The 26,381-nt window shown below is 40.9% G+C and overlaps 1 protein-coding gene across 1 annotated transcript in view; it reads left to right on the top strand.

Moving 5' to 3' along the window:
* Window positions 1-26,381, top strand: part of LOC309792800 (histone-lysine N-methyltransferase SETDB2-like) — a 75,409-nt gene that overhangs the window by 41,930 nt on the left and 7,098 nt on the right. The window contains exons 11-14 of the mRNA XM_082602632.1: window positions 8,013-8,134; window positions 16,629-16,736; window positions 21,628-21,761; window positions 24,909-24,943. Of these exons, the coding sequence (XP_082458758.1) occupies window positions 8,013-8,134; window positions 16,629-16,736; window positions 21,628-21,761; window positions 24,909-24,943 (399 nt within the window). The remainder of the gene's footprint in view (window positions 1-8,012; window positions 8,135-16,628; window positions 16,737-21,627; window positions 21,762-24,908; window positions 24,944-26,381) is intronic.

Below are 26,381 nucleotides of genomic sequence, written 5' to 3'. Positions count from 1 at the left end.
TCTCTGCCTGCTCGGGACTTTTCCCCGGGTAGGGGAAATCAATCATCATGATTTCGCCATCACGGACTTCCGGCCGCGCGGGCGCAGTGCGCAGTGCGCAGCGCGCAGCCATGGAGCCGGCGGGACCTTCGGAGCCCAAGTCGAGCTGCGGCGCCAGCTGGTCCGAGGCCCGGGCGGCGCAGGACTTGGTCCCCCTCCCAACCGGTGAGTACTGCTCGTGGGGGGCGGGGGGGGCGGTCAGGCGGGGAGGGCGGGGTCCGGCAGGGGCAGTCGGGGCCCAGGGCAGCTCCCTGGTCGCCGCCGCTTGGGGGCCCGCGAGCCCGCCTCCCGAGACCGCGCTGAGGTCTTGGCTCAGCAGCCCCTCGGCCCCTGGGCGTCCACCGCCGGCGGCCTTGCGCCCAGACCGCTGCCTAGGGCCTCTCGTAAGGGGCGGGTTTGCCTTCCGTTTACCGTTTACCTCACCCACTGCTAATGGGACAGCCTATTGCTACAGTCCTACAACGCTAGGAATACAGCCAGCAAGGAAAACCGAAGGAAATGCCTGGGGGTTTACTCTCCCAGCGCGGTTCCACCTGCCCCTAAAACAATGCAGTCGGAGAAGTGCTCTGGGGAGGAAGGCTGGAGGAGGACCCCTCTTGAAGAGAGGTCAGCTAGGTTTCAGGAAGCAGTTTGAGAAGTTTCCACAGAGAATGTAACGTTTTGGAACCATCCCCTCCTTTCCATGTAGTAGTTCAAGTCTGTGGCCCTCCCCTTAAGCGAGGCAACAGCCTTCTGGCTGGGCTCCTTCCCTGCATTTCAACAGGTGTAGGGCGCTTACCCTGTGCAGGCTCAGCGCCAGGTGCCGGGGATGGAGAGATGAGTTAGGCAGACCCTGCCCTAGAGAGTCTAATAGGCAACTCGTGTGTGACCTGCTAAGAAGCACAGAGTCACAAATGAGGGGCTCCTCCAACTCAGCCTGGTGTTCAAGGAACATCCTGTCTTAGTTTTAAAGAGAAAGAGTCACCCAGAGATACAAACGTAGAAAAGGTGGTCCAGAAAGAGGTGAAGACTCCACAAAAGGCACCAGCCACAAAACATCAGATGTGGCAACCACAAGCCAAGCAGTTGACTATTTCATTTAGCTAGTGTGTATACAGAATGCAAGATGAGGAGTTACTGGAGATGAGGTTCCATCCTGACCTTTTCCTGAAACTCCAGACTTGTATAACCAACTTCATTAATGCCAGGAACGATCTCAAATTGCATATGTCCCAAAGAAGACTCCTGTTTGCCTGCACACACCCACACACTCCAAACCTGCTCAGCCACTACCAGCCTTCCCCATTCCATTCACCTGGTTGCTCAGACCAAAACCCCAGTGCCACTCTTCGTGCCTCTCTTTCCTCCTTACCTCCCAACTAATGCATTAGTCAGACCAGTCAGTTCTCTCTTCAGAATATATCTCAAGCCTGGCCTCTTCTCACCGCTTCCATCACTGCCATCCAAGCCACCATCATCTCAGGCTTGGACTTTTGGTCCCCTGGCTTCCACTCTAGCCTCTCATACAGACAAGCCTGCACAGTAGCTAAAATGATCTTTAAAAAACAAAAAGTAAGTGTGATTCTCCTACTCAAAGCCCTCCAATAGTCTCTCATTACTTTCAGAATAATCTTACTGTGGCTACAGTGTACCCCATGTCTTGATCTGATCCAGCCCCTACCCATCTTGATGACTCTGCTCCCCCTCACTGCACTGTGAGTCCTCTAAGCCCCCACCATATTCACATATCTGCTCAAATGTACCCTCCACAGCCTTGCCTGCTCATCCTGTTTAGAAGAGCCCTCCCCCACCCTCATTAATCTCTACTTCCTTCCCCTGCACTGTTTTCCTTCATAGCACTTAACATCTTGAAATAATACTTGTTTGATGTCTCTGTACTACTAAAATGTAAGTTCCATGAGACTTGAAATTCACATCTTATTCCCTGCTTTATTTCTAGTGCCTAAAACTATACATAGTAGGATCTCATTAAGTATATGTTGAAGGAATGAATGGAGTTGTATGTAGCACTAAAAAGCTTGGCTTCTGATCTTGAGGTGATAGAGAAGGGTTTTTAGCAGGAGAGAAACATGGGCAAATGTACATTTTAGATAGATCACTCTGGCAGCAACGTGAAGAATGAAGTGGAGTCATGACAGGGAAAGCAGAAGGAGGGAAATGAGATTATCAGAATGAACCAGGTAGAAGACAGTGAAGGCAGGGCAGTCCACTTTACACGCTGCTGCCGGAACTCACTTTCAAGTGCACATGTGCGCACGCACATACGTACACACGTGCCTACACACAGAGAGATCAGGTCATGGTACTTACAGTGTTAATTAGGACTTGTTGGCTACAAATAGTACAAAATCAACTTGATGTCATTTAAGCAAAAGGGATGTTTGTTACTGGAAAGCAGGGAGACCACACTCACAGACCCCAGGAACATGGATGCTATAGCATTTATCAGAAAGAGCCAGGAAATAGGGCCTGAGAAGCCATCATAAACTTTGACAGCACTCAGAATACCTGCTTTGTTCTCTTTCTTTGGTCCAGTTTTCCTGATAATGGGATAGAAGATGGCTACCCTCACAGCTTCTCAGTTTTTACATCTCCTTCAAGCAACCAGCCCAATCTGAACTAAAATCTTCTATTCTGAATTCTGTATATCTGGGAGATGGGCAGGTAGATCGTGTGGGACTGTCAGCTGTGCCTAGGGAAAGAGAGTCACATGGTGTAAACATGCCTGCTGGGGCTTATCCCCGTGTATGATTGTGAGTCAGATGGATACCCTAAGGAAGTCCACTGAACATCCTATTCCCTGGCTGCCTGCCACCCCTCCCTTACAACACAGACATCCTTATTCCTCTTTTCAAATTTTGAAGCTGTCCCCAGTAATGCATTCTGGCTATCCCAAATATACATCCTGCCAAACTTCTCCAAAAGTTATATCCAGTCACACCATCCAGAGACAATGTGATGAAGCCATTCATTTTCCAAGTCCATTACCAAGCCTCTAGGTAATATCTACTCCCCTTCTGTTTTGGTCAGTTCAGGTATGCAGTCACTGGACTCAGTAATAACGTCTACACATCTGATATACAGTGGCAGAACTAAAATAGTAAACTGCAATGAAAACTATTGATCAAAGGAGAAAAGAGGAAGGAATTTCCAAGCCAGCACCATAAATTGGTTGCCAGTCCAGAACATAGACCATACCCTATTGGAAGGGGATTGCAAATGGAGGTATAGGGTTAGTGAATCTCATTCTATCCATTTCACTCATTTCTTTAGTGGTGGAACATGTTCCTTGGCCATCCTATCTGACTACCCCAGATTCTATCCTCTGGGTGGATTGCCCTTGTCTGGTGAGCTTTAAGACCATCTCTTGGAAGAGAAGCATTGGGAAGACACCCCTGCAGAGGCTGTGGCCTTAACACTCCCTTCCCAGGTGGAGCTGAGCCTGGAGATTGCTGGCGAGCCTGCCGCTGTTAGTTTGAGTTAGTCGTAGTTCATGTATTGTTGGCTTATAATTTTTCTTCGGCTTCATTCTATAGAACGTTTCCTGCTTACCAGTTTCATTTTTGAGAATTCTCGTTGAGTCAGTCTCTGTGAGTCCTTAGGCCTGCTAGACCCAGTAGAAAGACCTTGGGGAGACCTACATATCTTCATTGTTCTTGGTCTCAACTACTGATGGAGACCAATGGACTCTTCCATAATATGGAATGTCCCAGCCCCCATGATACACCTGTCCCTCACTGTCTGAATCTGTACAGTTCCTGAGTTCAGATAGTGAGGAATATCAAGTTATCCAAATGTATTTGGTCCATGAGTTTCAGATAATGTATAGCAAACGTTCAGATATGAGGGATGCCTGCCTGTGTAAAAGCCTATAATGTTACTCTCCCAACTACAGAGAGTTCTGTGATCCCCCAGTCTAGAAGAATAAACAAGTTAAAATAGCCAAGCTGTTTTAGGAAATTGTGATGAGGGGGTGTTTTAGCAGGAAGAAACTCTTAGGTGGAGCCTGTGTTTCCACCTTGGATTTCTGTCCATCAACACTGGAAACTCCAGATCAGAGGACAGCAATGTTGCCACCACCTCTGTGTTCCCGAGTGCCAAGACGCTGCAGACTTGGGAGTGTAGCTCAGACAGGCAGAGTCCCCAGAGCAAGCACAGGGGACCACACTCAGGTATCAGCGGCCTGATAGCTCAGCCCGATGCAGTTCACCTGTCTGCAGGTGCAGCTCTGCACAGGAAGGGGTGACACGGCAAAGATACCTAGCTCTTACACAAGGGGTGCTGCATAGCCTATCAAACATTGTCAAATTTTTTTAATTTTTTAAAATTTTTTATTTTTTTTGCGGTACGCGGGCCTCTCACTGTTGTGGCCTCTGCCGTTGCGGAGCACAGGCTCTGGACGCGCAGGCTCAGCGGCCATGGCTCACGGGCCCAGCCGCTCTGCGGCATGTGGGATCTTCCCGGACCAGGGCACAAACCCGTGTCCCCTGCATCGGCAGGCAGACTCTCAACCACTGTGCCACCAGGGAAGCCCCATTATCATATTTTTTTATTAGGGAATTTTAGCACTAGTAATTTAACTGCCTGAATCTTTTTTTTTAGCCTATGCTTTACAAATTTTAATGTCCAGTTTGAGTGTTCTTTTAAATAAGAACACAGTATTTAATCGAAGTAGATTTTGGGTCCAAGGTGAATAAGATTTGGGGATATTTTTTTCCCATTTTCATGCTTGGATGGAGGCTTTGTGTGGTCAGATATTAAAATATATTCTAAAACATTGAAAATTGTAAAGTGTTGTATTGGTGGGGGAAGTGACAGATCAGTGGAACAAATAGAAGTATGTAGAACAAATCTAAATATATGTAATAATTAAATATATGAAAAAAGATTTTAAATCAGTGGCTAGCCATTATGAAAATAAGTTAGATCTCCATCTCATACTTTACAATAAAATAAATTCCACGTTAATATTCTAATGTAAGAAATAAAATTCTAGAGGAAAAGAAGAGGTGTCTTCTAAGTTATGTTCCCCCTACCCCAGAGAGACATGATAAAGGATTGATATAATTTCATCAAACAAAACCTTAAAACATTCTGTATATCAGAGAACATTATAAACAAAGTTAAAAGGCCACATGTTTGACTAACAAAGAGTTAGTATCTTGGATACACCACAAGCTCTTATAAATCAGTAAGGAAGTAGTGAATAAACCAATAGAAAAATGGGCTAAGGACATCAGTGCCAGAGAAGAAATGCAAATGCCACCTTAAATTCATAATTAGAGATTATGATCCACTTCTCTCTGCACTTTGTGTTCTTTCTTTTGACATGGTCATCTAACCTTCTGTTCCAGCTGTAACTTTCTAGTACGTTTTTAATTCAGATAGGTAGACACCCTCTCATTGTTTTTTGAAAGTGTTCTTTACTGCCCTTGCCCATTTGTTCTTCCAAATAATATTTTTTTCAAGTTCTTTAAAATAACCTTCTTGGGATTTAAGTTGAAATGGCATTAAATCTAAAACTTATGTTGACTGAAGAAAAACACACAACCTAAAAATTGCGAGTTATGTTTTATTTGGGGAGCTTACTGAAGACTATGGCCTGGGAGACAGCCTCTCAGCTCTGAGGAACTGATCGGAAGAGGTAAGGGATGAGCCAGGATATATAGGAGTTTTTGCTGAAAACAAACATGTAGTCAAACATCAAACAATTACTGCTAATAACAAAAAACAGACGTCTTAAGTTAATGATTTTAGTGCTTTTCTAAGTATGGGAAGATGCAAGAGTCTGGGCTCATTGAAATTATTCCTTAGAAATGTATCGTAACTGTCTAGCGCCAGTATCCTGTTTTTCTCCACCCTGAATTCCCCTCAGGAGACACCATTGTTGGGGGGGGGGGCGGGGTTTGCTGCAGTGGCTGATGGCTTGATGTCAGCAGCATTTTTTTGTCCGCACTTATCTGAGATAGAGCTGACAGCATTATAATGTCCAGCCTGGGGCTCAAAAAATCCTTCCTGGTAGCCTTTCACCATCTGTTTCTCAAATTCTTTTCCAGCTTCCTTTGCATGAACTCTCCTCTTCAGCCTGGCTAGTTTTCTGTCTCCCAGTCAGACCTCTTGGTCTCTTACATATCTCTGCTTCTGTCTGCAACGTCCCTCCCACCCCGACCCCCCTTCCTCTCCATCTCAAGCTTCCTTGTACCAGCTCAAGGAAGTGTCCTTGACAGCACTCCATCCCACAAGGAGCACTTCCTCCTCTGTCCATAGCGTATATTGTATTTCCTACTCAGCAGTTACTTGTGCCACGTATTCTGTTATTTTATTTTCCAGAATACTATTTGGTCTCCTTGTTTATTTTGTAAGCTTCTTGCAGGCAACAGTTCTGTCTCATGTTTTTTTATATCCTCTGCTGTGCCCTTCCGTACAGTAGCCACTCTCCACATATGGCTCTTGAGCATTGAAAATGTGGCTCGTCCGGTTGAGAGGTACTGTAAGCACAAAATACACTGGGCTTCAAAGACTCAGTACAAAAGAATGAATTAATTGTTTCCTTAATTAAACGTTGAGAGGGTAGTATTTTGGATATGTTTAGTTGAATAAAGCTTATTAAAATTAACTTCACCCATTTCCTTTGACTGTTTTAAATGAGGCTCCTAGAAATTCTTCATCTGCACCTGTGGCTCACATTATGTTTCTGCGGACCGCGCTGGTCTAGAGCTCTTAGCGCGGTGACTCTCGTACAAGAGGTGCTCCCAACTCGGTGGTGGTTTGAGATGAATGAAAAGCAGTAGTTCTCCCATTTCATTTCATCTGAGGAGTTTTGTCTCAGTCTCCCCCCTTTTTCTTGGTTGATGTGGAGCAGGAGGACTACTAATTTGTAGCCCTACTAAGCAAGACCCAAATCCAGGAAACAGACGTTAATTAAGGAAGAAACTCATCTGAATGTGAAAGAAATGCTAGCTCCAAAGTGAGATCTTCTGACATTGTGAGATGCAAGATGTAATTTTAGACACCAAGAGACCTTACACTTTTAAGTAACAAAAAGGACTTTTAGGAAGCGCTTAAGCGGTTAACCAACCTCATTTAAATTAAAACCTTTCACCATTAAATGGTTAAATGAATTTTTGTTTCAAAACTAAAATTTGAAGATAAAATTGAAAGTGCTTTCTGCTACAGAAAACTAAATGAATAACAGGATGAGCATTGGAAAAGTCAAAGAAATGTTAAATGGATGCTTGTGGCCAATTAATAGCAAACTAATAGGTTAGAGAAGATTGCCTGTCACCAATGCATCCAGTGGATATTGGGAACAGCTGGCTTTTTTCCCCCCTCTTGTCTCTTCCCTGTTCTTCCTAACTCTCCTTCTCTTAAGCTTCTTTCCTTTCTTTATTCCTCTCTTAAAAAAAAAAAACTGCTCCTGCCTTCATGTATCTTTCTCTCCTAATTTATTATAATGCTAGATTACAGCACATTTAAAGTATATTGCTCATTTACTTCTTTAATTCACCCCAAAGTTATTTATTTATTTATTTATTTATCCCAAATTTATTTTTGAATATAGTATGATATAGGGATCTAAATTATTTTTTACAGGTAGTTAATCAGAGCATTATTTCTTGAATACACCATTGTTTTCTTGTTGATTTATAATGTCAGTAATTATTATTGAGAGCTTACCATGGGCAAGGCAATGCTTTGAGAGCTTTGTATTTAAATTCCTGCTTATGTTTCTTAAGTAAAGGTTTTCCTCACGTTTAGACATTTTAAATGAAACATTTTTTTCTTTTCTTTCATTAAGCCATTAAAAAAATACAAAGTTGCTTTTCTACTTGGGTCCCAGTTTTTTTTCTCCCTGGGAGTTGAGACTCTCTCATAAAACAAGTTCCCTGCCCTCTACTTTAAGATGGGTGGAGGAGTTGCAGACACCAAGAAATTCCACTTTTCCATTTCTCATCAGGGATGTTACTTTATAGGTGTCTTTCAGGTTGCAGAAAGGTTGCAAAAAAGGATATGCGCGCTTTGCCCCAAAGACCTCGAGTGTAGTGTCCTGTACTTTGCACAGTCAGAGAATATAGCTGCTCATGAAAACTGTTTGGTAAGTTACTTGAAAACACATGAGTCCTTTTAGGGAAGGACATACCCAAATAGATAAATGTACTCTGGATACAACAACGAATAACACGTTGGCTGCCCATGGTTTGGGCTTTTTTTTTTTTTTTTTTTAATGAAAGCTTCTTTATTTCTTTATTTATTTTTTGGCTGTGTTGGGTCTTCGTTTCTGTGCGAGGGCTTTCTCTAGTTGCGGCGAGCGGGGGCCACTCTTTATCGTGGTGCACGGGCCCCTCACTATCGCGGCCTCTCTTGTTGCGGAGCACAGGCTCCAGACGCGCAGGCTCAGTAGTTGTGGCTCAGGGGCCCAGTTGCCCCGCGGCATGTGGGATCCTCCCAGACCAGGGCTCGAACCCGTGTCCCCTGCATCGGCAGGCAGACTCTCAACCACTGTGCCACCAGGGCTTTTAAGTGGGGATTTGGGGAGCATATTTTTCCCTTTTTAAAGTTTCAGATCTTAACACCTTATGATTACTTTTAGTTTTATTTATAACTGATCAAACACACAAAGAATTATGGTGATGAAGTTCCTTTAAAGATATTTTAATTATTCCAAATATAACATACCCATAGACACTTCACCCAGATTTATAAAATCATGATAGTATATGATATTTGCCTCAGTTTGATTTTTTTTTAAAGAAAAACATAGATAGTTAAGGACTCTCTTCTCTCTGTTCCCTTCTCTCCACCCCTCCCCAGAGGTAATTGCCATCATAAATTCAGTGTTTCTTATTATCTGTGTTTTTAATTTTATGCTCCCACCACGTTTTAAGTATTTATAAACAAATATATTGTTTTACATGTTCTTGGACTTTATAGAATTTCTATCAGATTCTGTGGATTATTGAGATATATCCATGTTGATAAATGTAGTTCTAATCTTTTATTCTAAATGTTATAGTATTCCATTTTATGACTATAATCACCATTAAAGTATTCTGTGAGCATTTATGGTTTTCCAGTTTTTTATGTGACTGACCAGCTGTCATAAATATCCTTGTATAGGTCTCCTAATTCACGGGAGAATTTCTCTGGTTTAGGGCACTTAGAACTGCTGGACACAGGAAGGGAACATTTTGCACCTCACTAAATGTGCCAGATTGCTCTCCAAAGGGATCGTACCAAGTTTGACTTCCACTATTTCGGAGTTTGTTTCTCTTCTTCCTTGTCAACACTTGATTCTATGAGATTTATTTATTTCTTGGTATGGTAAAAGTATGTTTAATTTTGAAAGAAATTGCTGAACTGTCCTCTGCTGTGGCTGTACCATTTTACATTCCCACCTGCAATGAATGAGAGTTCATGTTGTTCGTATTTTTTTAAATTTTATTTTATTTATTTATTTTTATACAGCAGGTTCTTACTAGTTATCTATTTTATACATGTTAGTGTATATATGATGTTGTTCATATTTTAATTTGTAATTCCCTGATGACATATGATGACATGTGGTGTTGAGCATCTTTTCATATACTTATTTGCCATTTGTATATCTTCTTTGGTGTTGCCTGTCCAGATCTTTTGTCCAATTTTTAATTGGGTTGTTATTGTTTAATTGGGTTTATTGGGTTGTCTTATAATTAACTTTTAGGAGCTCTCTATACCTTGGATACAAGTCCTTTATCAGATATATTTTACCAATATTTTCTCCTAATCTGTGGCTTTTCTTTTCATTCTCTTTACAGTGCCTCCCTGGATCTATGGTTTGGTGTCTGTCATGATACTATGAGATTTTAATGTTTTCCTCTCTGATGGGTGTGAGATGGTCTCTCGTTGTTATTTGCATTTGCAGTTACTAGATTACTTAGTGAGCTTGCACCTCGTTTGCTGTGCTCCTGTGCAGTTCTTTTTTTCGATTCTGTGACTTGTGTTCATAGACTACACTTTATCTTTGAGATCTTAGTTTTGCTTATATGTATTTATTCACATGTAAATAAATTCTAATGCTTTATTATATATTTTTGCTTTTAATTTTATTTATGGTGCTTTCTGTCATACAGAAGCTTGTAATGTAATTAACATTCATCATTATTTTCCTTTATAATTTGTAGGATTTTTCCCCTAAGAAATTCTTTTCCGAACTAAGGTTCTATCTTTTTTCCAAAAAGTTTAAAAATTTTGCTTTTCTCATTTAGCTTCTTGATCCAACTGGAATTTATTTGGATTACAGTGTAAAGTAGGGACCTACTTTTAGGTTTTTTTTTTTTTATGAGATTAAGCACCTTCCCCAGCACTATTATTGAAAAATCTATCCTTTCCTCACTGATCTGTAGTGATAATAATAACTGTTGTTATTATTTGGTGTTCACTATGTAAGGTAATGTTCTGGAAGCTTAACCTAGGAGCTCTGGGAGGTTAACAGGATTAACTGTTAATCCTCACAACTACCCTAAGAGGTAGGTATTATAATTACGCCCAAACTAAAGGTGGAACAACTGAGGCACAGAGAAATTAAATGACTTGCTCAAGGTCACAGGGCTGTAAGTGACTGAGCCGGGACTCTCACCCAGCTATCGTTGCTCTAACAGTATCGTCATATGTGCACAGATCTCTTTCTGGCTCTCCATTCTCTTCCATTGGTCACTTGTGTATTCCTGAGCTGCTACAACACTCTTTTTTTTTTTCTTTTAAACAAAACTCGCATTTTATTTAGGTTGAAATAAACGATACGAAATTGATTTTCTTCACCAAAAATAACAAGCAATATTTTCTGTATTATTCCCAGATAAACCACAAAACACTTATTTTTGTAGGTTTTCTAGGTTTTGCTTGTAAATCAAGATGAGGCAGTAGATAGTCATGGAAAAAGAAGAAAACAGACAAATCAGTTGTCAGTATCCACGGCCTCTGATCCTGTCTTAACCATGAAACAGAAGTGTTCAACGTGTACCTGCCAAAAAGCTTATGAAGATGTAGGCTCAGTCAGGGAATGTAAACAGCAACAACCAGATGTGGAACAACAATGGCAGGCTCTTCCATTCAAACTTTAACTATAACTTGTTCCTTTAACTTCAGTTGATAAAGACAAAATCTACACTGAAATCCTTGTTTGGCGAGCTCACATGTTTCTCTTACAGTCTGATAATTTTCTTAACTGTCCCTTACAGATTTTTAACAGCATACTTAAAACTCCTACTATTCAAAAGTCAGTCATGAGCTTCACTGTAATGTTTTATGAAATGTATTCCTTCCTTCCATACCTCCTCAAAATTTATTGCTTCAAAGAGCTGATAACTCAGTACCTGACAGTTGGATCCACAGTGATGTTATGTCTAAAATGACTTAATACAATTCCAAAGTGCCATTAGCAGAGATCACACAGAGTGTAACATGGTACTTTCAATGCTATCTTCTGGAAGAACAGTTAGGTCTCCAAAGCATGGGAGTTCAAACAGGCCATTTAAACAAGCAGATTATCAGTGACTAATGAGCTGGTACAACACTCTTAATTACTATGATTTTATGATAAACCCTGGCTATTTTTTTTGCACTTCGAATTTTGGGATCAGCTTGTCAGGTTTCACAGAAATTTCTATTGGAATTTTAACTGGAATTCCACTGAATTTATAGATGAATTTGGGATAAAATAGACACCCTCATAATATATTAGTCTTTCTATCCATTAACAGGGTATGTCTCTTCAACTATCCAGGTCTTTTATGAATTTCAAAAATGTCCAACAGTTTTTTTTCTATAGAGGTCTAGAACTTTGGGTTAGGCCTATTCGTGGGTTTGTTTTTTGTTTTGTTTTGTTAATACATTTTTAAAGTGAGCTATTATTGGTATACACAAACACTGTCAATTTTTATTTATTTTTTATCTCATCCAACAATCTTGCCAAACTCTCAAATCTAAAAGTCAGATTCACCTGGATATTTTATTTGGACGATCCTCATCTTTAAATAAAGATGACTTTTTTTCCTTTAAATTTTTGGGCCTCTTAATTTCTTTTTCTTATTTTACTGCATTTTTCTAGAACATTGTGTTATAGTGGTGATTAAAAGCATTTTAGTGAGCATTGTCTTTTTTCTTATATTACTGGGATGCTTCTAGGTTTTATCATTAAATTTGTGCATACTTTAGCTTTTTAATACTTTACTTTATTAAAATTAGGAAGTTTCCTTTTATTTCTAGCTTGCTACAAGTTAAAGTATTGAATATTATGAAATGCTTTTTTCTGCATCTGTTGTAATGATCTTCTGGCTTCTTTCCCTCTCTTTCTCTGGCCATGCACAATGCTAGATGCTTTATTATTTTTTTTTTAATTTATTAATTTATTTATTTTTGGCTGTGGTGGGTCTTCGTTGCTGCGTTCGGGCTTTCTGTAGTTGCGGTGAGCAGGGGCTACTCTTCGTTGCGGTGCGCAGGCTTCTCATTGCGGTGCCTTCTCTTGTTGCAGAGCACGGGCTCTAGGCACGTGGGCTTCAGTAGTTGTGGCTCTCGGGCTTAGTTGCTCTGCGGCATGTGGGATCTTCCCGGACCAGGGCTTGAACATGTGTCCCCTGCGTTGGCAGGCGGATTCTTAACCACTGCTCCACCAGGGAAGTCCGATGCTTTATTTTTTATATACACAATTTTTTTAAATCTCAAACTTACAGAAAAGTTGCACATACAGTACAAAGTACCTTTTTTGTTGGAACTGAAGTCATTCTGGCTTATACATGAGTTAACTTGAATTTTATGCTAACTAAAATAGCCTGTTTGTGGCCTATCAAGTATACACTGTACATTTGCTTTAATTATTAGAGAAAAGGACACATTGACCAGAAGTAAAGAATGTCCATGTTAAAAATAAAGATTACATGCCCCTCCTCCTGGGATGCCAATGCTGGTACTCCTTTGATGATAAGACTCCCTTCCCAGGTTCCAAGGCCATACTGACTCACTGTGTACATACTAGTCTGTTCTTTTTTTTTTTTTTTTAACCTTGAAGAAATGTAACCCTGACTCATTTAATGCTCTTTGTTCTGACAAGATATAAAACTATGCTGGAAACAGTGCTTCTCCAGAGCAGTTTCTCAGAGTAATCTGGGAAGTGGGCTTCCAGGGTAGTCCTCAGTTTGGCTCAAATAAAACTCTTTTCTATTCTTTTTATAGACTGTTTATTGATTATTTTCATTTACAGAACCATTTGAAATTAATTTGAGACATGATGCATTATCTTTCCTGAATAATCCGTTATGTATTTTATACAAAGGACATTCACATAATCACAATGTAACCATCAAAATCAGGAACTTAACATTAATATATTACTACGATCTAATCCTCAAACCACCCAGGTTTCAGGTTCAAGTGTCCTAATAACTTTATAACAAAAGATTCCGATTCACAGGTTACATTTGGTTTTCATGTCTCAAATTTTCTCCTTTTAATCTGTTAGTAATAAATTATGTGCTTGTTTATTTTTTGCTGTTAAACCATTCGGAGATTAACACTATTTGATTGTGATGTTTTATTCTAATATACTGTTAATGTTAATTTGCTATTTTTAGTTAACCTTGTCAGTATAATTTACATTTAAAAAGCACCCATTTTGGGCTTCCCTGGTGGTGCAGTGGTTGAGAGTCCGCCTGCCCATGCAGGGAACACGGGTTCGTGCCCCGGTCCGGGAAGATCCCACATGCTGCGGAGCGGCTGGGCCCGTGAGCCATGGCTGCGGAGCCTGCGCGTCTGGAGCCTGTGCTCTGCAACGGGAGAGGCCACGACAGTGAGAGGCCCGCGTACCGCAAAAAAAAAAAAAAAAAAAAAAAAGCACCCATTTTAAGTGTACAGTTCAGAGAGTATTAAGACATGTATTTACCAACGTAACCACCACCACCATCAAGATGTAGAACATTTCCATTACCCCAGAAGGTTCCCTCATGCCTCCTTGCAGCCACTTCCTCCCCACCCCAGCTTCTATAGCTTGAGACTGTCTTTCTCATCTCACATGAAAGGAATCCTACAGTATGTATTCTGTGTGTCTGGCTTCTTTTGCTCATTACAGTATTTGGAGATTCATCCATGTTGTTTCTTGTATGTGTATTTTGTTCCTTTTTGTTTCTGCACAGTATTTCCTTGTATGGCTCTATCACAATTTGTTTATCCACTTGCCTGTTGATAGACATATTATTAATTCCAGTTTGAAGATACTAGGATAAATCTGTGAAGATCTGAATATGTGTCTTCATGTAGACATACACTTTTTTTGTATTATAGTCACTAGTTAATTTTTTTAGATTCCACATATAAGGGATAACATGCAGTATCTGTCTTTCTCTGTCTGACTTATTTCACCAAGCATAATACCCTCCACATCCATCCATGTTGCAAATTGCAAACTTTCATTCTTTTTTATGGCTGAATAGTATTCCATTGTATGTATGTGTATGTGTGTGTATATATACATACATATATACACACTACATTTTCTTTATCCATTCATCTGTTGATGAACACTTAGGTTGCTTCCATACCTTGGCTATTGTAAATAATGCTACTATGAACACTGAGGTGCATATGTCTTTTCGAATTCGTGTTTTCATTTTCTTTGGATATATACCCAGCAGTGGAATCACTGGATCACACGGTAGCTCTATTTTTATTTTTTTGAGGAACCTCCATACTGTTCTCCACAGTGGCTGCACCAGTTTACGTTCCCAGCATCAGTGCAGGAGGGTTCCCTTCTCTCCACACACTCAACAACATTTGTTTGTGGTCTTTTTGATGATGGCCATTCTGACAGGTGTGAGGTGATATCTCTTTATGGTTTTCATTTGCATTTCTCTGATGATTAGTGATGTTGGGCATCTTTTCATGTGCCTGTTGGCCATCTTATGTCTTCTTTGGAAAAATGTCCATTCAGGTCTTCTGCCCATTTTTTAATCAGGTTGATGTTGAGTTTTATGAGCTGTTTGTATATTTTGGATATTAACCCCTTACCGGTCATATCGTTTGCAAATATTTTCTCCCATTCAGTAGGTTGTCTTTTTGTTTTGTCAATGGTTTGTTGATGCAGAAGCTTTTAGGTTTAATTAGGTCCCAGTTGTTTATTTTTGCTTATGTTTTCCTTGCCTTTGGAGATAAATCCAAAAAAAAAAAATGCTACAATTTATGTCAGTGTTCTGCCTGTGTTTTCTTCTAGGAGTTTTATGGTGTCCTGTCTTACACTTAGGTCTTCAATCCATTTTGAGTTTATTTTTGTATATGATGTGAGAAGATGTTCTAATTTCATTTTTTTAACATGTAGCTCTCCAGTTTTCCCAGCACTACTTATTGAAGAGACTGTCTTTTCTCCATTGTATACTGTTGCCTTCTTTAAATGTGGACAATAATGCTTTTATTTCTTGAGTGAATACCTACAAGAGGAATGCTGGGTCATAAAGTAAGTGTATGTTTAACTTTAAAGGTAATTGCATCATTTTACACTTCTACAACAATGTGTAAGCGTTCCATTTGCTCCACACCCTCATTGACACTTGGTATTTTCAGTCTTTTTAACTCTAACCAGTCTAGTGAGTGTGTATTGGTATCTCATTGTGGCTTTGATTTGTCTGAGGGTTAATGATTTTGAGCATCTTTTGACGTGCTTATTCACCATTTGTAACTCTCCTTCTCTGAAGAGTCTGTCCAGGTTTTTTGCCCATTTTTAACTGAATTATTTGTCTTACTGAGTGGCAAGAGTTTTTCCTGTATTCTCAATATAATTTTTTTTGTCAGATATATGAATTGTGAATATTTTCTCCCAATTTCTGGCTTGCCTTTTTGTTTTCTTAGCAATGTCTTTCAAAGAGCAAAAAGTTTTAATTTTGGTGAATTCCAACTTAATAACTTTTTCTTTATAGTTTCTGCTTTTTATAAGAAATCTTTGCCTGTGCCAGTGTCAAAAATTTTTTATCTTATGTTTTTCATGCCCTTTATTATTTAAGTGTATGTGTAATGTTGATCTTTCATTCAGAGGTAGTTTGGATTCTTTTGGTTTCAAGAAACTTTAAAGCTCGAGCCAACCTAAATATAAAAGGGGCTTTGCAATAAGTTGCAGGGGCATTTTTTGGCTCCTGAAGGCAGGCACACAGGTGGATACAAGAAACAGGAGCTGGGAAGCCATCAGGAACCCAGGATGTCCTCTCTAGCCCTCGTTTTTGTTTTCCTCTCTTTGTTGACTGACTTGCTCTGACCATGTGGCTCAGAGCCTGTTTTAGTCCCCTAGGATAGGGACTTTTGACTGGCCCAGCTTGGGGTCAGGGCCCCGACCAGGTCCAGTTAGCTGCTGGGGGTCAGGGTTATGCAGTATAAAACATGTCTGGGGATCAGGACAACTCCCAAAGAAAAGCAGGGTGACTTGGGGTCTGCTTACACACGCCAAAAGGTGGTCACTGTTCTACACCCAACCCATCTTCCACTCCTGGTGAGTACTTTTTGGTACCATTTTCTGACTTGCAGCTTTCAACATTACTTTGTGCATACTCTGGGTTTTTTCTTTTCCCAATCTGCAGCTGTATTCCTCAGCACTTGTGGAATGTGAGGATCATGATTCGTCTAATAATGATAGAAATTTTGATGTGGAATCAGTAAAGAAAGAAATCAAGAGAGGAAGGAAGTTGGTAAGTATAAATGATTTTATTACTCAGATGAACAGACCCTTGGTGATGCTTTCAAAAGAAAGTCTATTTGATTGATAAACCAGGGGACAGAGGTGCAACGTGGAGAGCTGAAAGAAATAGGACCTATATTGGGAACTTAGATTCAATTGAATATTTTAATATTTTAAAATAAACTACAATATGCTTCATCGGCAAAGTAGATATGAGTTAGAATGCTTTGGCTATAAGTAGAAGGAACAAACTGGCTTAAAAAAAAAAAAGGGGGGCTTCCCTGGTGGCGCAGTGGTTGAGAGTCCGCCTGCCGATGCAGGGGACACGGGTGCGTGCCCCGGTCCGGGAAGATCCCACATGCCGCGGAGCGGCTGGGCCCGTGAGCCGTGGCCGCTGAGCCTGCGCGTCTGGAGCCTGTGCTCCACAATGGGAGAGGCCACAACAGTGAGAGGCCCGCGTACCACAAAAAAAAAAAAAAAAAAAAGGGATGCTTATTTTCTTAACTTAGCCAGAGGAAAAACTGGCTTCAGGGTTGGTTGATTCAGTGGCTCAATGATGTCATCAAGGGTTCATCATCCTTTCCGCTCTCCTGTCCACAACATCAGCTGGTCCCTTTGTGATCATAGGGTGGCCACAGGCAGCAGCTGAAGCATCAGGCTTTCTTGCTCCTATCACAAGAGAAAGTTCATCCCCAAGCATGGATTAAGAGCCCTTCTGAAAGTTTAATTAGGCCACACCCCTCTTTCTGCACCAATTGCTAGAGGCAACCATAACTAATCAGGATCTACGCTCAGAGCTGGGGTCAGCTCCCCCTGGGAAGGAAGAATGTTGAGTAGTTGCTCTACTGGATCTGCTGTAGTAGACTCCCTCCGTGACAGGCCCTTTCGCAGCTTAATCAGCGGTACAGCAAGCGTGAGCACTAACACCCTAACCACCACCACAATCCACAGTCAGGTTAGTAACCTGGAACAAACATTTTTTTAGTCCTTGCAAGATGTCAGCATATACATGGGCAATTTCCACATCGCCTGATGTGCTTTGAGAAACGTCAGCACGGGCCGCTCAGTGAGCAGGCAGATCAGCACAGTTGGGGCTCAGGAAGCCTTCCTAGTTGGGAATGTCGGGGGTAATGAGGATGGGGAAGGGGGAAATTCAGAGAGAGGGAACAGGGTGTGCAAAAGTGTGGAAGGCAAGAAAGAAGATGTGGCACATTCATGAAACCATAAGCATAGGACTGTCCCTGGCATTCTCTTCACTGACCTCATGGAATTCCATAGGATGTACTGGAAGGCATGAAGCCATTCCCTGCCCTTAGATAATGAGTTGACACTGTTTTTCACTGTAATAGCGAATGCTGCAGAAACATCTTTGTGCATTATCCTCGTGTGCTGGTTTGATCGGTGCTGTACAGCACACTCCTAGAAGTGGAACAGCTGAGCCAAAGAGAATCCCCTTTAACATCTTTGAAACATGCTGACAAACTGTCCCCCAGAAAGACTGCACCACTTTATGCTTCTGTACGTAGTGGATGAAAGAGCACTTCTCCCAGCCCTTGACGAAAATGAACATCTCAAACCTCGTTAATTTTTGCCAGTCTCAAAAAATTTTACCTTGCATTTCCCTGATCACTGGAGAGGTTGAACATTACCCCTCTTTAGTCATCATCCCAATCCTCCTGGCTCACCCAGCTCCAGCAGTTCTTCAGTGATCCCTGGCCATGGTCCAGCACAGCAGTCACTCCCTTGCAAACCCCCTGGACACCCTCCTTACTCACTGAGCAAAGCCCCAGCCTGGGGAAGTGTGTCTGTCTGATGTCTGCGGGAGCTGAGTAGCGCTGGCAGTTGAGCAGTTAACCGGAGAAAAACCCACAGATGTTTTGACTGATCTTAGATTCATGGCCATAAACCTCAAACAGACAATCAGCACTTCATCCTCCACCTTCCACATTTACTCTTTCATATCCTATCATCTCTCTCTAAAACCTTGCTCCACCCCAACTTCTCCTTGCCAAGTTGATGACTATCCCTGATTTTTTTTTTTTTTTGGATAAACTTTTTTAGAGCAGTTTTAGGTTCACAGGAAAACTGAGGGGATGGTACAGAGAGTTCCTGTATTCCCCTTGCCCCTACACGTTCACAGTCTCCCCTTTATCAATACCCTCCACTAGAGGGGACATTTGTTACAACTGATGAACCACATTGACACATCAGAAACACCCAAAGGCCATAGTTTACATTAGGGTTCACTCCTGGTGGTGTACATTTCTTTGCCAGATTCTTACCGAGAAAATGGAAGCGACTAGACAGGAACCCCTACTGTCCGAACCACTGCCCACCAGCCTGTCCCCAGACTCTCAGAGCTCCGTTCTGTCAAAGCCAACCCTGCACATGGGCTTTGGAGCCGTCCTCCTTCCCTCCTTAAGGACTAGGTTCTTGCATTTTCCTCTACCCCTCACATCAGTATCCCTTCTTTCTGATTGATTACTCTTGTCAGCATATAAACATGATCAACTGATCATGTCATCTTTTGAAAGAAAAAAAAACTCTCCCTTATACACAAAGAGCTGGTCACTTACAGTGTCACTTGTCTGACCTTAGTGGACCTGTCAGCAGTATCATCACACAGTGGTCCCTGCCCTGCATCTTCAAGCAGTTCCTTCTTTTGACTTCCTGGACATACACTGCTAGGATGTCTTTTACCTTTCTGGCGGCTTCTTCTCAGGTGCTTTGGCTGTTTTTCCTCCTCTGCTCAACCTCTACAGTTTGGGGTGCCCAAGGCTCTTTCCTGGGCTCCTTCCTCAATCTGAACATCCTTCCTACATGACCTCATCCAGTTCCCATGGCTTCAATACCATTCTTATGCCGGGACTCTCTATCTCCAGCCCTGATGACCAACCTGACATACCTACCTGGATAGGTAATAGCCTCTCATGTTAAACTGGCCGGAAAAGAGTAGTTCCATCCCCTACACACTCATACACACACGATCCATCCAAACCTGCTCACTCCTCAGTAAACAGCACACCATTTGTCCGCCATCATCCCCTCCTCAACCCCAGCCCAGCATCGGGTCCATCAGCATCACCCTACGGACCCTGCATCCTCTTCTCCCTCACTGCCACTCATCCACTGTGGTGAAGTGTGACCTCACTCTCTCAGACTGTTGTTGAACACTACAGATACTTGTCCTTCTTTCTCTCTTGCCTATCCCTCCCCAGCCCATTCTCCACACGGCCGCCAGAACAGTATCTTTAAACTATGAATTGGTTTATGCTCCTATTGCACAAAGGTAAAACCCCAACTCATCACTGTGGCTCGTAAGCCCTCCATGACCCAGTCCTCACTTACCCCTTGGATCTTAGCTCAGACTGTCCCCCTTGCCTCTTCTCTGCTCCAACAACACTACCCATCCCTCTCGCCCTTCCTGTGAGTTTGCCAGTGGGGAAGCTCATTCTTGCCATGAGCACATAAGGCCTTCTGCTTACGATGTCCTTTCCCCTGCTTTGGTGCAGACTAGCAGCTCTTATTATTATTAAAATCTAAGCTTTTATATCACCTCCTCAGAGAGGCCTTCTATATCACTGACCACCCAATCTGAAGTAGAGACCCAGAGACACTCTGTCACTTTGCCTTAATTCTCTACAAAGCGTGTATCGCTATGTTTTAAAGTTTGCTTTATTTGATCATTGTCTCCACTAGAAAGAAAGTTAACTTCATGCAGGCAGGTACCTTATCCACCACTGTTTTCCCCGTCCTGGAAGAGGGCCTGCTGCATCACAGCTACTCTGTAGTCTTTCAATGAGTCACCCTTTATTAGCCGTTTGTATTTCTTCTCTTCCCATTTTTCTATGGGCTATCAGAGTCTTACCCTTTATCTACTATGCAGCAAACAGTCTTTTCCTTTTTTTTAAATGGTATCTATCACCTTAAAAGTGGAGCTTAAATTTTTTATATAGTCAGATCTGTCAGTCTTTTTCTTTGTGGCTTCTGTGTCTCCTGCCTTGCTTAGAAAGCCTCAATACTGTCCTTTTTTTCTTTCTCTTATATTTTCTAATTTTTTGCAGCTTTTTAAAAATACTTTTTTTATATATAGTTAAAGCTTTTATCCACGTGGAGTTTATTTGGGAATATATTGTGAGGTAGGGATCTAACTTTCTTTCTTTCCTATACATATAGTCAGATGGCCCCCCAACATTAAATGATCATTCTTTGTGCTCTGACTTCAAATTCTGCCTTTTGCACAATATAATTTCTCACCCGCAATTAAATTTCCTTTATTTATATAGTTGCTTGTGCTGACCTTGGGATACTGTGTGAGCTGTCACCTCCTGTTTTGCTAGGTGGTTTCATTGTGCGCCCATGTCATTCAGCCAGAGCATAATATAAACCAGCTGTGGTCATGGCTCAGATTCCCCCAAACAGGTTTCTGTGGCCACGTACTCTCCTCCTAGCCATCTCTACGCCACCTTCCTATCAGACCACTAGACTGATATATAAAAGAAAGAGATCAAATGAATTGAGCTAAGAAAAAAACTTATTCCTCAGGGGCTTTTTTTTGTTTTGTTTTGTTTTACATTTTTGGCCTTTCTACATAGATGCCAAAGAGATTTCACTTCCTTTCTCTCACGTCTCCTCAGTAGTGCCTCTGTAAGGCAGGCACTGTGATCCCCAGGGAGGAATTCGGGTCTAAGAGAGGGGAAGGGACTGGCTCGAGATCACACAGCTGTTGGTGGCACTGCCAGGAGCTGACCTTGGCCACAGGCTCAGTGTCCCCAACAGAACCTCTTGCCTAGAGCTGGACAGTGTTGCCAACGCTGCTTTTTAGAAATTTAGAAATGTTAAATTTTAACAAAGATTCTGAAAAATCAGGTGCTTACTCAGTAAAATCTGTTCTTCTGTAGAAATGCACATATTGTGGGAAAACAGGAGCCACCGTGGGATGTGATTTAAAATCCTGTCTCAAGAATTACCACTTTTTCTGTGCCAAGAGTGACCACGCAGTTCTACAAGCTGGTGTGCCTAAAGGAACTTACAGGTATTTAATAAAACAGCTTTAAAGCCACGTTTGGGGGATTGGAATAAGGACAAGGAGATTTTTTAAAGCTAATTTTATGCAAATGATTTCCAAGTAAGAATGTGGTTTGGGAGATGCCCAGCTGGGAACCTAACTTCAAAGCACCTTCCCTAAGTGTCACAGGAGGAAAAGAAGCAGGGTTGGTTTTGTTTGGGGTTTTACTCTCCCTGCACCCTTTCTTTCCTCATAGAAAGTGCTGGTTGGCATGGTAGCACAAGTCACCTAACAGGTGGCCCCGAGGCTGGGAACCAGTTCACACTCACTCTTTTCTGTAAACAGGAGAGGAGCCTGACTTGTTAGTTCTAGGTCCATGCTTTACCCATCTTGTCTCCAAATGAATGTATTTTCCCATCACTGTCACCACCCTCTTAACTATAAATAGCCTCTAAAAATGATAAAGAAACTATGCAGCAAATACAGTTACCCGTCATTAAGTCCTTGAAGAAACTTAGACCTTGTTTGTGTTGCCTTTGGCTTTGAAATCTTGCTCCTTGTTTTTCAATAACTCTTTAATGTTAACTTTGATCCAGTAAGGCATATTTCAAGTCCAGAACAAGTATATTTGTTTTATCCAGGAAGAAACTTGATCTTCCTTCTGATGAAAGAAGTCAGTTCGGTTAAGTCATTATACAGTTTAGTCAGAAGAAATCAGTAACCCAGTTTTTAATTGATTCAGGTCATGTTCAGCGAACTCTTTTTTGTACGTAGATGCAGTCTAGAATATGTCATATAAAGGTGAAGGAAATAACAGTCAAAAGGTTAGGTTTGACCTTTTTAAAGTTATGAGATGGAATAAAACAGAGAATGATGGTCTAATGTTGACGAGCCAGGCAGACACTTCTCACTTCTTTGGGGCATATGAATAGATTCTGGTTGAACGTACATTTTAAATTTCATTGAAACATATGCATTTTTTTCAGGCATAGTATCTGAATAATAGGATTAGTGTTATGAGAGAATTATTTTTATTTTTTTATTTTTTTAATTGAAGTAGTTGATTTACAGTGTTGTATTAGTTTCAGGTGTACAGCAAAGTGATTCAGTTATACCCATATATATATATATTCTTTTCCTTTTATAGGTTATTACAAAATATTGGGTATAGTTCTCTGTGCTATACAGTAGGTCCTTGTTGGTTACCTATTTTACTGATATATATAGTAGTATGTATATGTTAATCCCAAACTCCGAATTTATCCCTCCCAGAGGATTATTTTTAATATGATTTTTGTAAGATCTGTTACATTCCTAAATGATACTTTAAAATTCTATATGGAGGGTAGATTTTTTCCCCCCTGTGGGCATATATCCCCAATTTTATCAATGTGTTCCAGAACTATTTTATTACTTTATCTTTTAACCACTTACTTTATGCCAGGAATACTTCAAAGTACTTTACAAATGTTATTTCATTTAATACTCGTAATAGCCCAGTAAGGTAGGTACTATTATCCCCATTTTAAAGATGAGGAAACTGAGGCCCTGATAGTAACTTGTACTCAGGCCACACATTTGGTAAGAGGCAGAGCTGGGCTTCAGGGCTCCAGAGTCTTTGCTCTTTGACACCATATCCTCTTTAAGCTTAGCGGCCATATATCCTAAAATGTGGGCAAGCCTAACATTCAAAGAAGTTTGTTAAATAATTTAAAATCTGATTTTACACAGGTATTTTCTTGCTTGAGACTAGACAGGAAATGTGTAAATATGTTAATTTTGTATTTTTATATTTGATTTGCTGAGAAACTCATGGATTGAAATATTCTTTCACTTTTATTACTTACCTTCCCAAAGAGCTTATTTTATTATGACTTCTCCAAAGACCTAAAACACCCACTAGAAAGACTATTATTAGCAGAGCTACAAGGTCAAACAAAAAGGAGTCAAGTTCCTGCTATACCTTAAAGTCTGAAAAAATACTGATCATATATTAGTAGAACCAATGAATAGAGACTCATAAAATAATCTTCTTTGTCATAGTTTTATCAAGTATCAGGTGAACTTTTATTTTTAAATTGAATTTAAACATTCGGAGTGGCTGTCATACACGAGACCCCTTGTTAGGTATAGTGAGAATATCAAGAGAAACAAGACGTGAACTAAAACTATCACCCCACAGGAGGACCAGAAGGCCAAAACTAGTAGGAGCATGTGGCCTGATGGGAGCAGGAGGGGATTTACCTGAAACTGGCTTGGCCTTCAGTTGATAATTGTTGAAAACGGGTGATGGGTTGGGGGCATGGGAGGTCATCACATCTCCTCCACTTTTATATATGGTTGAAAAAAAAAAATTAAGTACCTGGCAAACAAAAGTGCTGAGAAACCAGAATCTGAAGGGCGAAGAGATTAATATTGATTGGGGGTGGGCGGGTGGGGTGCTGGGAGGACTGCATGGAGGAGGCGGGAACTGATGTATGACAGGAAGAGTTCATACATTCCCCTAGGTGAGGGGGACCCTGCATTATGTGGGTCAGCACCATAAGGAAGGGAACTGGGGGCTGCGGAGGAAGAAAGGCTGGAGAGAAAACAGGGCCTGAGCAGCTCCTTCAGGTTTACTCACTGCACTTCTTTGCTCTAGCTGCTCCGCTTCTTCTTCTCTTCTAGGACTCTGATCAGTTCTAAGCTCATGCAGTTCAAATCTAAGATCTGGGGGAGATGCCCGTTGAGTTAGAAAACTACTTTCCCGCCAGATAATGCATGCAATTTTGTGCTTATTGTTGAAAGTCAGCAGAACTTTGTGTAGTCAGATGAAAACTTGTGTCTTAGCTGTTGGATCTCTAGGTATTTTCTTTATACAGTAAAATCTCAGTGACCGCTGTCTATGAACAAGTATTGTTCAAAATATGTAGTCAGCACTCACCCCTGCAGAGAGCACGCGGACCTGTCCAAGGCTCAAGGGCACAGGGGACGCTGGCACAGGGTCCATCTACACTTGATGTCTGTCAGTAACTACACAGGCTTGAACAGCAATTTTGTTTTTAACAAATAAATATTTAAGGTTAAGCTCGCATGAAAAACAGATTAGTTCCCTTTTAAATTACAATGCAATAGGCATAATGTTTGAAAAGTGTAAATACAATTATTTGACTCTTTAAAATTTCATGTTTTCAGAGTATTGTGCCAACAACACGCTGACCCTCAAAATGGTAAGTCTCTAAAATTTAGTGTTGTGGGTTTAAAGAAAGGTAAACCTTCGGTAAGACATGGAATAATCTGATTTACTGGCCTAAGTTAAAATACAAATTTTTGAGTCAAAATGTTACATACTTTTAAAATTGTCAGTCCCTGTGCGGTGTGCCGTATAACAGACTCAACTTTTCTTCTTCGTGAACTAGACCTACTCTCAGTGAAGCCTTTGTCTGGTGTCTTCCATTCTCACTACAGTCAGCGGACTGAACCAAAACACTGTGAGAAGCTTTGAGTTTTGTGACTACTTGTCTTCTACGAAGACTATCAGAATTTCCTGTAGATAAAACTGAGAAAGTGTTGTATGTTCCCTGAACGCAATGCTCCTAAGAATGCATGACTAGCCTTTCCGTTCTGAGGAACACTGGGTCCTGGCTACCCGGGGTTACCTGGCCTTTGTGTACTGCCAGAAGAGCAGTCTTGCCAACACCAGATGTGGAATGCTCTCTGTGGACAGGAGTCGGCCCTCTTTGGAAAAGGCTTAGTTCCCTGTCATGCCAGCTGCATTTTGTGGTGGTAAGCAACGCTCTCTAAACAATAGCGTTACCCTTCGGCCATTCTTCAGCCATTCCCCTTGCAACTTAACAGAAATACTATCAAAAACATTGCTGTCAGTCAGTGTTTACTGACAGGGAAAGATGACAAGAATGTATGCGTTTTACAAAGCAGATTATAACACTGTAATGAATCCTCTGCCCAGAGGAAACCATCGTTGTTTCTTTCGAATTCTTCCAAAAATGTTCTGTGTATAGAAACATACCTACTACTATATTTTGCTTTTTCACTTAGTATATCTTAGAGATTCTTCTCTATCAGTGGGTGTAAGTAGATCTTACCTCATTTTTAAAAGGCTTCATAGTATTCCACTGTGTATATTATTCAGTGGTATAGCTGAACCACAGTTGAACTAGACTCTGTGTGACTGACATGTAAGTTATTTCCAGCTTTTTTCTATCACATTTAATACTGTAGCTAACATTTTTCTCCACTCATCTTTGTGCCTTTATGTAACAATACTATTAGAAAGACTTGCTGTAAGTAGATTGCTGGGTCAAAGAGTATAAACAATGAAACTTTGGGTAACTCTTGGCTAATTATCTTCGAAAGAGGCCACACCAGCAGTACACATTGGCCCAAATCCTTGCAGACATTATATATTATACATCTTAATCTGATCAATGAAAAATTCTACCTGTTTTACTTTGCATATCTTTACTTATGGGTGAAACTGAGTATATTCCCCTATCTTTTGATCAATTATATTTGTTTCCCTGTGATCTAATTTATTTTTGTTTAATGAACCCTCTCTCTAGAGCTCCCCATTTGCCCGTTTTTCTACCCAATTGCCTTTTTCGTATTGATTTATAAGGTCTTTTTATATTTTAAAAATTGGCCTTT

The sequence above is a fragment of the Mesoplodon mirus genome, assembly GCF_964341445.2.
Source record: "Mesoplodon mirus genome assembly, chromosome: 17".
Classification (NCBI taxonomy): domain Eukaryota; kingdom Metazoa; phylum Chordata; class Mammalia; order Artiodactyla; family Ziphiidae; genus Mesoplodon; species Mesoplodon mirus.
The sequence above is the reverse complement of the archived record's forward strand: the minus strand, read 5'-3'. Positions and strand labels throughout refer to the sequence as shown.